The sequence below is a fragment of the Propithecus coquereli genome, unplaced genomic scaffold (assembly GCF_000956105.1).
Source record: "Propithecus coquereli isolate 6110/MARCELLA unplaced genomic scaffold, Pcoq_1.0 Scaffold395, whole genome shotgun sequence".
Lineage (NCBI taxonomy): Eukaryota > Metazoa > Chordata > Mammalia > Primates > Indriidae > Propithecus > Propithecus coquereli.
The window spans coordinates 1,855,637-1,870,767 of NW_012149674.1; the positions used below are offsets into that span (position 1 = coordinate 1,855,637).

Sequence of the window (15,131 nt, forward strand, 5' to 3'; positions counted from 1 at the left end):
CACTGTAGGCAATACACAAAAACATTTTCATGAATAAAAGGTTCTCAAAGACTGTTCTCATATGCAGATTTAATCATGTATACAGCCCTTACAAAGAAAATGGAGCCAGATGTGGTTCACCATTTATAGTTACACAGATGGCTCCAAGCATAGAGGAATATAGTAAATTCAAAAGGAATTCCTCATGAAACTCCAGTGGAATGTAATCCTAAATTTAGAGGGAAGATAGCAGTGGACTAAATTCAGATTGACTTATGCTGATTTACACTAGTATTTTGTGGGTTTGGAAAAACCAGGCTGCTAAATTGTTCTTAATTTAAACACATACAGCTTCTGATGTTTCTGCCAGATTAGCTGTTGGTGATCTTTTTGCTGGTACTAATGCTATTGGAACACTACTGTTTCTAATTTTTGGCATCTGATATAGTGTATAGTTGTGCCTATTTCTTCATGCTAATTTTTTTCTGGGTAGTGTATGTTTTTAATAAAACAAGAGACACACACATACACACACATATATACACACACGCATATATGTACTCACATTCATGCATCTATATGTATGAGTTTAGTATATATAATTTGGCCAGACATAGAAATGATATTCTTTATTTTAAAAATGAACATATAAAGGAATCTTATCTAGTTTAGTATTTAAAGTACATATTTTATTGGGATTTCATTTAAGTCTAGGTAATTATACTTTTGATAAAATTAAGGTAAAATATTGGTATGTAGATCCATGCATTTTTTAAGGTTCCGTATGTGAAATGGGAGCATTGATAGAAGAAACAGATGTCATATTTAGAGGAGCTTCTAGGATTCCATTTAGTTTTGAGATCTTGTTATTTTAAATGCAGTAAAAATACTCAAAATGTGAAATGAATTCACAATTTTGCTCTTTTGAAAGTTATGCCTCCCAGAAAAGTAACTTGTTTGTAATAAAAACTTAAGACTAGCTGGGAGCAACCTTAAGGGCAATTTTCAGTAATATGTTTCTTTTCCATTTACTTCATCAGTATAAAACGAGATTATATAATGTAAGTTCTTGTTTTATTTACTGGTTTTAAAGTAAGTAGACGGGTCAAAGCTGCTGATGATTATTCAGTCATATCAAGCTTCACAAATAATGGTTTTCTGCTGAAATACAGATCAAGATCAGTTTTTCCAAAACCTGGCTATCATCTGGGGAGCTTTATAAAAATATGAATTCCTGGGCTCTGGGATCTTCATTTTTAAATCTCCCTAAGTGTCCTTAGCGCAGCTGGTCTAGCACCAGTGGTTAGGCCAGCATTTAGGAACCACTGACAGAAATAAATGTTTATTGTATACCTTCTGTGTACCATTTCTTTTTTAACTGATTTGTTCTTCTAGTATACTGGGTCTTGATTATTAGCAGATTTTAACCATAGTTTAAGCTGCTACACTTTTATTGAGGAATAGTAATTCTATCTCCGTCATTCTTATCAGGCACAGAGCATTGGCTTTCATCCCGATCATGTGTTACAACTAAAATTGTTCTTAGCCTATTGCTTTTTGTTTCTTAGGACAAAAATGCATTATCACTACCTCTTAATCAATATCAGAATTACTGTCTTGTGGTTCAGTATGCTACCATTTTGTAGCCAGTATTTTGTAAACATGTTATTATCCCAGACTCTTTAAAAGTTTCACAGAATTAAAGATCAGGTGGAAAGTTCATTTTCTCTGTATTAAGAGGTTTGTAAGTGGGAGAGAATGGTTTTGTCCGTTGTCAATTGCTGAGGTTTGGAATTGCGGATTCCTCTGGAGTATGTAGAGTATCTGAATTCCTTTACTAGTCCCACAAAAACTGCACACTGCCAACTTTTCTGACTTTAGAGCTCTAAATTAAGGCCAGTTCCTTTGCTCATCCCACAAACTCTTTCATGTTTCCTAACCGCAGCCTGAGAAAGGCGCCTTGGTTTCAACAGCAGCAGACCAGCATATGTTTACTTAATTCCTAAGACATGATGACAGTGGTCTCTGTGCCACTAAAAGCTTTTCTCTTTATTATTTTCGGTTGAAGCTGATTTCCAAGCTTTCTTTGCGTGTCACGTGTGTTTTGCAGTGCCTTCAGTGCTGCCCATGAAGAGCAATGGAAGTTAAAGGAACAGCAGCTTAAAGTACAGATTGCTCAGCTTGAGACTGCCTTGAAATCTGATTTAACAGACAAAAATGAAATCCTTGACAGATTAAAAACTGAAAGAGGTACATACAAAATAACTACTGACTTACTCATTTCAGACATCTGATGCTCGTTCATTGAATTAATCAGTACTTATTGTGGTGCCTACTGCTTGCCAGGCACCTTGCTGTGTACTGGTGACACAGCCGTCCACTTGCTTGAATTTATTGGTGGCTCAAAATTTCCCTTACTCAGCCCAGCATTTTTGCCAGAGGAATTGTTTTTTCTCAGAATGACCCGTATTCAACTTGTCTTTAATTTGTTTAATTTTCCTAAATTCTGAGCCTTTCTTTTTCAACAGTCAACAAGTGTTTATTGAGCACCAGTAAGTGCTAGGCACTGTTCTAAGTTCTGGGGATATAGCAATGAATCAAACAAAGGTCTTGCCCTCATGAAATATAAATTTAATACAAAGAAACTAACAACAGTTAAATAAATATGTAATATGTGAGGTGGTGGCAAGTGTAATGGTAAAAAAACAAAGCAGTGTAAGATGACAGATTGGTGGAAGTGGCTTGCTGTTTTTGATAGGTTGAATAGGGAGGATCTCTCTGAAAATGGGATGTCTAATTCTACTCTGTGACGGTGAACTTAAATACCAGGAAGCTTTGTCAAGCTGTCCCTACTAAAATAATTAATAAGCTGAAAGTTTTAAGTCACAGATCTCACCCTTCTTATCTTACAGAAGTAAAATAATTATAATTAAAGATGTCTGAACTTTACTATATTACATACACATACATATACACACAAAGGCACAGCAGGGGAAGTGAATTATTTGCTTCAAGTGTTGTTTGTGTCTGCTCATCCACTAGATAAACCAAGTAATGTGATAATAAGGTTGCTCTTTCTGAATATTTGCAACTCAGTTGCATGAGAATGTTTAAAAGTTTAATACAGACTCTAAAAAACAATTGTGTTTCTAGTTAGTATTCTTATATTTTTATTAAGATCACAATGGTGTATTTCATTGACTATAAGGAACATTATTTTTTCATACTTTAAAATTGGGATGCATCTTGTAAGTGATAGCATTTTAAAATTGCAGTCTGACATTTTTTTCACATTTTAACAAGTCTCAAATCAGAACATATCTCATAATTGATGAGTCTTAATTTCAATGAAACACACTAGTACATTTATTCACCAAGTGATTAAATTTGATGATAGATTATTTATAAATTTTTCTGTAGAAGATTATGAGTGGAATGAAAAGGTCATGACATGTTTTCTGACCTGGTGGATATTTAAAGTTTTGATGTCAAAGATACGTAGTTCCTGATTTTAATGTGCAATATTGAATACCTAACAGAGTAACTTTGTCTTAGTAGTTGCTCAATAAATTCTTGTTTACTGAAGGAAGTGAAAGTGCTCTATATTCCTTCTCTCTTTTCCAAAAAGAGCTAAATTGCCCATTCTTAAAGGAAAGGGAAATGAAATAAACCCTTTTTATTTCTATGATTTTTGTATTTACTTAGATATTAAGAATTCCAAAACTGTTATCTTTTCAACATCTGAATTGGTCTCTGGAAAGAAACTTTTCATAAGGGGGTAGAATCTTAGTTTTTTTTTTTTTAAAAAAACCTGTTATTGTTGTTGATTTAATTCTGAAGTTCCTTATTAAGTATTACAATTGCTAAGTTATTTTAATTCATCTAGTCCATTTCTCATCTTTTTTCACTGGTTCTTATATTTTTGGGGATTTTTAAAAATAATAAACATAACTCATGTGCACTGTGGAATAAAAGTCCAGTAAACAAAAAAATTCTAAAAATCAATTCCACAACCCTCAAGATTATCACTGTGAATATTTGATGTATGTGCTTTCAGAATTATTCCTATGCATATAGAGTTTTATAATGTGCTTTTTTTATTTAGTATGTTGTGAAATCATTTCTTGAGTATAAATATAAATCTATGTCATCATCATTTATAATGGTTGTTACAGTTTTCCAGTGTGTGGATGTGCCATAGATTATTTAACAATCTTCTATTGAATATTTAAGTAGCTTCAATTTTTTTAAGTATCATAAGCAACATCTTTCTACATAAATCTTTACACATTTATCCAGTTATTTTCTAAAGAAAAATTGCTAGAACTGAATTTTTATTTTTGATGCAGTGGTTATTTTTCAGTTATTTTTGTTGGAATACCTCAAATTTACAAGTCTAAGGATTTAAGTTTTTGTTTCTTTGTGAAAATGGTACAATAGGTTGTAAGAAAAATATTACAGCTTTTAACCATTTTTTTCAGGGAAATAATAAATTTTAAAAATTGAAATTTTCTATTTAAGGAAATCTTTTATATTTAGAAAGTTCCTTTTTGTATTACAGATTTTTAAATTGTTTAATTTTACTTGGAAGTCTCTTCACACATTTACCTTTTCATGTATCAAGTGTTCTTTGCCAGAAGATGTTTCCCTGGTTTCTTACAGTCATTCATCTAACTGGCAAATTATTTTAGAGAATACTCACCTCTTTATTCAAGGTACAAATTAGTTTCAGGTTGTGTGAATATGTGGGGGAAGGATATGTAAATGCAGTTTGCATTTGGTTAATGCTTAAATTAACTGCATGTGTTTGAGGGCTTGCTTTTGAAAGTTCCTTTCTATCTTTAGCTGAAATGCATAATTCAGCATAATGCATATGGTTATATTGATCACAGCTGAAGATATTAGCACAAAGGAGCTCTGAAAATTGTTTAGTTGAATTGTTCTCTGCACTCTGCTTCTTAATGGTGTGTCGGAAGAACATAATTTTAAAAGAGTCAAATGTTATCTCATTTGAATAAAATGCTGTTTAGCTTAACCTGCTTTTTGTCAAAGCATAAGGTAAGGAGGTTATTTTTCATCTTGTACAGAGTGCTTTGATTTTTCGTATTATAATTCAGCAAGTCTATTTCCTCTTTGAACTATACCATTTCAGTACTTTTTAAAGACCCACGAGTTATGTCCCTAATAAACAGTTTGAGAAAGGAAAAATATAGTGGATAATTCTACATAAAATTCAGTAGAAAGAAGGTTACTCGTATTCAGTAATGTCTTCTCCCACTAAATTGTTCTCCCACTAATGCCCTAGTTTTAAACATATCAGTGAATAGGGACATAGTTATTGAAACAAAAACCAGGAAAGAATGGAAACATTTAAATAAGTTTATTTTTACCTAGTAGCATATCATTCTTAGGAGCCCTGCTCTGAAAAATTGAAAGGATAGAAAAACCAGAACATGGAAATAATAATCAAAATACAGTATGTCTGGATATAGATAGAGCAGTCATGTCCTTTACACTTTAGCTCACTCTTAGAACCTTAAAAGTTTTGCTGGACAGGGATGAAATTATCTTATTCTCAGTACCTTTGAGTTAACATCCTTCTGACTAGATTTACCTTCTTTTTGTTACCTAACCATTCTTACCTAGATATTGTTTTAACCTATCAACATAAAATAGTCCTACATTCTTATTCTACACCCTAAGAAAAAAGAAGTTTATTAATCCTGATTTTTAGTTTAAAGACAAGCATTTAACCTTTACCTTCAGAATTTCCAAGTATTGTTCATATTTGAGAATTCTTTGTTAGATATAAGCAATTTATATGCTAGGATAACCTTTTAACCTCTATCAATAAGATAAAAATATTTATACAGTAATTTTGATAGTAAAAGTTATCTGTATACCCTAGGGTCACAATTTTTTTTAACTTTTTAGATTGCCAGGAAATATGTGACATTAAAAACATCCAAATTTAGTCCATTTCTTAATAACTGTGTAATTTAACATTTTTATTTATATGTAGTATTTATAGCTTGGGAATACAAAAGCCTTATAAATGTCGGCAACACATTTTTGTATGAAATGTAATCAATATGCAAATGCAGTCATGTGAAGAATTCTTGGCAAATGTATTGATTTTTTTTAAGGAAACAAAAATGTGCAACTTCAATTGAAGACTTATGATAAACATAAATCATTGAGAGCAGGATGAAATTAGTGGAGACACTTTGGATGACATGGTGTAGAGTTAGCCCACAGGGAGACAACAAAGGAGGATACCTGACTGTCCCGATGAAGTCTAGTGAAGAATACACTTAAGAAAAGGAGATTAATGCGGTGGGTTTGTTAGCTAGCTATTATGATTTAAAAAAAAAAAAAAGGCTGAACATATTTGATACAGGAAATGAAAATTTAGTCTCTGTGAATTTGCTGTCTTCTGAAGCTGTACTGTATCTACACTCCTGCTTGTGGGTCATAGCAATTGAATGGCTAGGCAAAAGTAACCATTATCCATTCCTTAGCAATGTCTTTAAGTCTATGTCCTGCTAGTTAAGAGCATGAACTCAGTGAATAAGGAACACACGTGAGTTATTATTGATACTACCATGCACTGCTTGAAAATTCATTTCTCCTGTCGTAACAGATTTGTTGAAAGTATGGTTGATTAAAGTATGGATTCGGAGTTTATTTATCAGTGAAATTTCCTTGTTTTAATACAGAGATTTTATGTTAAGTTGGGAAAAGAAAATTCAAAGAAGTCAAATAGAAAACTAAAAGACAAATTTTTTTTTTCTGCATGCTTTTCAGGACCCTTAATAAGTAAGTAGAAATCATAGACTTAGACATATATTTTCTTAGGTATTTTAAATAGAATGTGCCTTTGAAGTCCCAGAGGCCACAATTTCCTTATATTAAGACTGTGAACTTACATCTTAGGTTTTTGATAAGCAAGTGAATCATATGGTAGACACATGATAGTGCATGATAGTGTTCATTTGTTCCTCATCCCCCTGCTGCCTTTGTCTAGGTGCTAGCTCAATTTCCTCTCTGACCAGAACAACACTAGATCAAGCTTGGTGTGTAAGAGGAATTAAAATAATTTAAAAATGTGTTCTTAGACCTAATTCTCACTTACCTTTCCAATTGTGTTGACTTTATTTTTATAAAGACCAAAATGAGAAACTCATTCAAGAGAATAGAGAACTACAGTTACAATATCTGGAACAAAAGCAACAACTTGACGAACTTAAAAACCGCATGAAGTTTTACAACCAGGTGAGTTATTTTCTTATTTAGGAAAAAACTGAAAATTTTTATCTAAATATTTTATGCATAGAGAAAACACTATACTACAGAGCAAAAGAATACGAATATATTACTTAGTTTATTAATTCATGGTATCAGGCATCTGATATGTTCCATGAAGATAATCTGAATAGTTGGAATGTCTCTTGTATTTTCCATTAATATCTCATTGTGAGCCTTTATTTAATCTATTACAGGAGAGTGATATTAATGTTGATGAGTTGAGTGAAGCTCTCCTGCTTATAAAGGTAACTTCTGAACTTCACCATGATTTTCATGTCTACATATAACTGTTTCAGCATAATGATGACCTGTGATCTGTAATGATCTGTAACCCTTATATTTGGAGAATGAATTATTTGTGCATCTTCTGAAACTTAGTGCATCTTTTGCACACATATGCATTAATATGTGTTACATATCAACTCTACTAAGACTCAGGAAAGTGGTCAGGTGACATTTAGTTTGCATATTTCATAATGACATCAAAATTACATTAAAACAGACCTCAAAAACTCTTATTTAAAGCACTTTAACAGTAAAAACATTTTGCTTTTCCTGCCTTACTATAAAATTAATCAACAGTTTTCTACCCTGGGAGACCTTGGTGTACACCCTGTTATCTTAAGTAAAATATTGAATTGTAAATGTAACAAGAAGATATTTTCCAGTTCTAGGATATTCTGCTATGTACAAGAAGACACAAGAAAATATACTTCTTTCCTTTTAGATCACAGTGTAGGTTTTAATCAAATGAAGAAATATATATAAATATGCATGATTCTTTTATATTTCATGAAGTAATAAGCTGTTTTTTGATTTCTATCCAAATATATATATCAGGACTGCTTTATTCCCGATAGAAAAAATGGAAATATATTTGTTTTCAATTAATGATTGTATCTTACCATATTTAGATTAATTCATACAGTCACATTTTAGAAATTCTTGTTTTGGTAATAAAACATGTTTTTGTTGTAGGCTCAAAAAGAACAAAAAAGTGGAGACCTTTCCTTTTTAGAGAAAGTAGACAGTAAAATTAATAAAGATCTAGAACGCTCCATGAGAGAGCTGCAAGCAACTCATGCAGAAACAGTGCAAGAACTTGAAAAGACAAGAAACATGCTAATTATGCAACATAAAATTAATAAAGATTATCAGGTAATGTAATACACTAAATCAAGAGAATAGGTTTTCTATAATATTCTACTGAAGATTTACTTTTCTAAGTATCATGTGTTATTATCTGTTATCATCTGGTAACATGTATTACCATATCTCTGGAATTTAGCCTTTTAACTAGGTACTGAGAATAGTTGAAAAACAATTTTTTAAGTCCCTAGCTTTAGGGAATGAACAGTAGCAACGAACTTAACATTTATTAGTGTTAGCGCGTCCTGCAAATGAGTTATAGTTATCCTGAATCCTGCCATAACTATGTTATGTTAGCTTTTAACAAAATAAAAACTCAGTTCCATAAAAAGGAATATGGAGTTTAGTTTATTTTACTCCTGATTTGTGAACAGGGCCAAGCACAGTTTTCTAAACTATAAGCTATTTGAAGTCAGGAAACCTTGGTTTACAGCTTCTGGTATTTCCAGGATCTAGAAAATACTTGAAATCATAGTAGCTTTGAATAATGAAAATGGAACTAATCATAAATACTGAAACTTATTATCTTTTATGTCTTAGATGGAGGTTGAGGCAGTTACCCATAAGATGGAAAATTTGCAGCAAGATTATGAACTCAAAGTAGAACAATACGTTCATCTTCTTGATATCAGGGCTGCACGCATCCAGAAACTAGAAGGTACAATTTACACAATTTTTTGTCCACAGTAACTAGAGGAATGGATTTTGTAACAGTTCATAGTGTTATCCAAACCTGCACTCATGAGGTATTTTTGCTATATTTTTTTCCCAGTTCATAAGCTATAATAATAAGTTACCAGAAAGGATATTTTCTTCTAATTCTTTTCTGCTCGAGAATTCTTAGTAATTCCCTATTGGCTTTTTAGTTCAGTGTTGCAGGCAAGATTTAAAAGTATTTCATAAAGTACCACAGACTCAAATTTACCAGTACCTTTCTAAGCAACCTGTGCACCTCAGCCAAACAGGTCTGCTTGCTCATTCTCAGAATCATCTTGCTCAGTCCCACCACCACCATGCCTTTGTTCTTGCTGTGTGCTCTTCCTAGACCTCTTCTAACCTTGACTGCAAGATATACCCTTCCCTGCTTCGAAATCTAACTCAGTGCTCACCTGTGCTGGGAAGCTGGTTCTGATTACTCCTAACCATCCCTCTACTTGAAATGCCCTTACAGTGATTTTCCCACTTTAGCAAGTAGGAAAGTCACCTGAGAAACTTGTTTAAAATGTAGCTTGCTAGGCCCTACCCCTGGAGATCCTGGGGCCCATGCTTCTTTATATATATGTATTTAGAAATAAATACAAGCTATTCAAGGGCAGGTGTAAGACTATGTGTTGAAAAACACCAGCTCAGCACTTACCTATCCAGTTTTCCTCTCATATACTCAAAAACTATATATTATATATTCTATGTATTATAAGTGTTCTTCAGCTGTTGGATTTTGCATATTCTCTGTAACCACAATGTAAGTTCTGCAATGACAAGTACTTTGTCTCTCTTTCATGTCCACTGCTATATAACACTTAATTCAGTGACCTATGCCAGCTGTCATTTTACACTCTTGAAAAGTATTGAGATTCACAAAGGCCTTTTGAGTTATACTTATTGATATTTATCATACTGGAAATTAAAAGTAAGAAATTTTTAAAATATTTCTTTTAGGTTAAAAGAATAATAAACTTATTACATGTTAACATAAATCAAAGTACTTATTTTTAAAAAGTTATGCTCTCCAAAACAAAAAAAAAATTATGAAAACAGTGACATTATGTTAAATTTTTAACATTTTTGTAAATTTTTTTTTTTTTTTTTTGAGACAGAGTCTCACTCTTTTGCCCAGGCTAGAGTGAGTGCCATGGCGTCAGCCTAGCTCACAGCAACCTCAAACTCCTGGGCTCAAGCGATCCTCCTGCCTCAGCCTCCCGAGTAGCTGGGACTACAGGCATGCACCACCATGCCTGGCTAGTTTTTTCTATATATTTTTAGTTGTCTGATTAATTTCTTTCTATTTTTAGTAGAGACGGGGTCTTTCTCTCGCTCAGGCTGGTTTCGAACTCCTGAGCTCAAACAATCCACCCGCTTCGGCCTCCCAGAGTGCTAGGATTACAGACGTGAGCCACCGCGCCCGGCCCATTTTTGTAAATCTTTTTAGGGTCTGGCTTAATAAAAAACAGCTAGATTTTTATATCTGCTTCTACATTTAATCTCTTGTGATACCACACATCATGTAGCCTCTGAGAAACTCCATTATACACTAGTGAGAGAATAAAAATGAAAAGGGCAAATGACATTTTAGTGTTATTATAAAAAGAATTTTGACCTGAAAGACCCCCAAAATGGTGTCAAGGACCTTTAGGGGTTTCCAGACCACACTCTGAGAACCTCTGCTCTATGTAGAAGGGCTAAATAAATATCTTTATCTAACTGAACAGGGCTTTCCAAAAGTCAAGGAGCAGTATGTACCTTTTATTCCAAGTAGTACTCAATAAAAATTTGCTTAATGGAATTTTCCTGGTTAAAAGAGAGGTCACAGAGTTTGGATTTTCATTCCTTTCAAGTCTTAGTAAATCTTTACCAATATATTTTATCCGTCTGCTAAATTCATTGATTCATTCCATAAACATGATCAAGCCCCTAATACTTCCTAAGCAAAGTGCTAGTCAGTTTGGAAAAAATAGGAAAAAAACTGAAGCACCTCCCTCAAGGAACTCAAAATGTGGACAAGTAAATAAATGGTTATTCTTTACCATGAAGAGTATACACTCTGTAAAGCTAAGAAAACACAAAAGGTATCAAGGAAATATTGAAAAAAAAATGCCTATTTCTACCTCAAGATTCGAGGAAGACTTCACACGGTAGGTATGGAGTCTTTAAAGATGACAGAATTCACCACTAAGTAAAAGTAACTCAAGGCCTTCCAGGCAGTAAGTGAGGCAGGTAAAAACGCCCAAAGTGTGAAGCATTGTGGCACGTTTGAGAAACTGCACTGTGGGTGCATCGATTTGGAACTCAGGTTGAGTAAAGGGAAGAAAACCTGGAGATAAGGCTGGAAAGAACAAAATCGTGAAGGCCCCTTTTCCTCCCTGATGAGTTGAAACCTTATTAACCTAGAGAACCACTAGGGGATTTTAAGGTAGAAAAGATAAACTCAGAATTGCATTTTGGAGATTGTGCTACAGGTATTGGGAGGAATGGGTAAGATGTGAAGGAAGGAGTCAGTTTGAGTTCTATAATAATCTGAGTAATAAACTGGAAGTATAAATAAGGTACAGTGGAGACAGACAGTGAGGACAGAGACAAATTTGATAGAGTAGGAAATAGTGTTGAAGAGTAGTGACCCTATAAATGTGAGAAGAATAAAAGAAAAAAAGAAATCTAGGATGACTCTCTGGGATCTAGCATAGGCACCTAGATGAAGGCTAACATCATCACTTGAGATTTAAAGTACGGAAATAGCTAGAAGACAATGTGATACATTCTATTTTAGATATGTTGAGTTTGATGTGCCTGTGGGATATCTAGATAGATAGAGTTAAGCAAAACATTAGATATATGGATCTGGAATTAGGAAAGAAATCTGAATTGAAAATAGAAATATGGAAGCCTTCAGCATATTGATAGTAGCGAAAGTCATAAAAATGAATGAGATCACCCATGAGAATGTGTAGACTGAGAAGAGAATTAAAAGTTTCCCCTAGTAAACTAACAAAGAAAGAGGAACCCCTAAAGAATGAGAAGAGAGGTAGGAGGAGAAGCAAGGGAGACAATGAGATGAAAGCCAAGGTGGGACAGAAGCTCACAAAAGGGAAACTGGTCATCAGTGTCAAATGAAGCAAAGAAATCAAGTAATACAAGGATGAATGTCCATTGAGTCTAGCAATAAATTGGTTATTGGTGTTTTTTTCTGTAGTAGTTTCACGGAAAAATAAGGCAGATGCTATTTGCAGAAGGTTTGCAGGAATGTCCGTTAAATGAGTAGTTGGAGACACATGTGTACGTTATTCTTTCTAGGAATTTGGGTGTAACATTAGGAGGAAAATGTGAATCCAGACATATCTTTTTAAAAACAGCTTTAGAGAAGTATAATTGACATACTTTAAACTGTGCATATTTCTGTACAATTTGGTGACTTTGGGCCTATGCATACTACTGTGAAACCATCACCATAATCAAGATAATAAATATATCCATCACCCCCGAAAGTAGAAAATTACATATCTTAATAAGTTAAAGGGAAGGAGCCAATGGAAAGAGAAATTGACTTTATAGGAAAGAAGATAATGGACAGAGCAGAGGCAGAGGAGCAGGTGGAATCCAAATAGTTACTTCAGCTGTTCATTCAGAGTCCTGTATCTTTTTTTTTTTTTTTTTTTTTAATTTTCCCTTTTTCCTGGCTTAGGCTATATTGCAACTGAAGTTGTAATTTTGTTTTTGTTTAATAAGTGACATCAAATGATGAATTTCTATTATTTATCAAAAAATGGTATGGTCATAGAATTTAAGATTAGGACTATTCAACAAAAGTACTCAGATATCCAACCACTTCAAAAGCCAGTTTGTGTCTTCATATGTCAATATTTTAAAATCTCTCAACTGTGTGTCTTCTCTTGCAGCCCAATTAAAGGATATTGCCTATGGCACCAAGCAGTACAAATTTAAACCAGAAATCATGCCAGAAGACTCCGTAGATGAATTTGATGAAACCATCCACTTAGAACGAGGGGAAAATCTATTTGAAATCCATATCAACAAAGTAACCTTTTCTTCTGAAGTTTTACAGGCATCTGGAGATAAAGAGCCTGTCACTTTTTGTACCTATGCTTTCTATGATTTTGAACTCCAGACAACTCCCATAGTGCGAGGCCTTCACCCAGTATATAACTTCACTTCTCAATATCTTGTTCATGTTAATGACTTATTTTTGCAATATATCCAGAAGAATACTATCACTCTTGAGGTCCACCAAGCTTATAGCACAGATTATGAAACAATCGCAACATGTCAATTAAGATTTCATGAAATTCTGGAAAAAAGCGGTCGAATATTTTGTACAGCAAATTTGGTTGGTAAGTACAGTTTGTAAGTGTTAGGTGTTTGAATTACTAGTTTCCTTTATACACTAATATGGTATTCTACGTTAGTATCTTCTTTTATACTCTAGGGTGCCTTTAGGGTAAGGACAGCGTTCTCTGCCCAAAGTTGATGAACTATCTTAAATGTCATTAATAATGTCAGTACAATGGCTATTAGTTTTTTTTAAACGTATAACTGTAGATGTTTATTTATCATATGGATACCTTTGTTTGGTTAAACATTAATTGTAGTACATTCATCAATTTTTTTAAGAATTTACAATGTTAGCAGTGTTACTAGACACTGGGAATACAGTGATCATTGCTAAATAGGACAGACAAAGCCTCTGTTCTTGTGTAGCTTACCTTCTAGAGGGAAATACAAGCAATAAAACAAATATATATATTGTCAGATAGAAAGAAAAATTAATCAGAGCGAGAGGCTAAAGCGAGAGATGGAAGGTTGCTAGTACAGACAACAGCTTCCCTGAGGGGGTGACATCGGTAAAGATTTGAACAACGACCCATGCCAGGATGCAGTGGAAGACTGTTTAAGGCAAGGGAAACAGCTAGTACAAGGACTTGAGGGAGGAGCAAACCTGACAAGTTGGAGAAACAGCAAGAAGGCCAGTGGCTGGAGCACAGATGAGGTTAAAGTGATAGGCAGGAGCCATATCTCATATTGTAGAGCCTTGTAGGTCAGAGTGAAGAGTTTGGATTTTATTTAGGTTTTAGAAAAATCACCCTGAGTCCTGTGGGAAGAATAGCAAAAGGGAAAATGGGACCATTCTCAGGCCATTGCGTTGATCTGTGGAAAGATGATGGTGGCTTGGATTAAGATGGTAATGAAAGTGGTGATAAAAAGCAGTCATATCCAGTATATATTTTATTAACTCTTTCTTCAAGCCTTGCTTATTAACTGAATGTAAGGTAATAAGGAAAATAGAGGAGGCAAGAAATTCTGGCACGAGCAAGGAGAAGAATGGTGATACCACTAAATGAGATAGGGAAGACTGGGAAAGGAATAAATCGGAGGAAGGAAATAAAGAATGCTGTTTGGACAGTTAAGATTGACTGGCCTATTAGACATCCAAGTGGTGATGTCAGGTAGGTATTTGGATACACTAGTCTGAGGGTCAGGAATAGAGATATAAAAATGGGTGTCATTAGCATATATAATAGATTCTTAGCTGAGTGTAGATACAGAAGAGAAGGTGGCCAAGGACTGAGCCTCAGGAAACTCCAAAATTGAGGGTTCAAGAAGAGAAGGAAGAGCCAGGAAAGGAAACTGAGGAGTGGCCAGTGATGTAGGAGGAAAATCAAGGGTATGTGGTATCCAGAGGCCAAGTGAAGAAACCATTTTGAAGAAGGAGGGAGGATGACTTAGGGTCTGGGGAGGAATTTATTGTATTGATAGATTGCTTAGGTAATATAATCACATGACTCAAAAATCAAAAAGATGTAAATGTCTACCTCCCTTCCCCATCCCCCAGCCACCCCACATCTCCTCACTAACGGCTAAAAATTCTTCCAAAGATATTTTGTGCATATACAGGCAAATATATACATGCATTAATATAATTCTTTTAGGATTTTTTTTAAATGATGATTTCTTAGTCCATTTTG

The 15,131-nt window shown here is 33.9% G+C and overlaps 1 protein-coding gene across 1 annotated transcript in view; it reads left to right on the top strand.

Moving 5' to 3' along the window:
- The window catches only part of RPGRIP1L (RPGRIP1-like), a 121,361-nt gene that overhangs the window by 38,738 nt on the left and 67,492 nt on the right, over window positions 1-15,131 (top strand). The window contains 6 exon segments of the mRNA XM_012652658.1: window positions 2,090-2,229; window positions 7,148-7,254; window positions 7,482-7,532; window positions 8,266-8,445; window positions 8,977-9,094; window positions 13,047-13,495. Of these exon segments, the coding sequence (XP_012508112.1) occupies window positions 2,090-2,229; window positions 7,148-7,254; window positions 7,482-7,532; window positions 8,266-8,445; window positions 8,977-9,094; window positions 13,047-13,495 (1,045 nt within the window).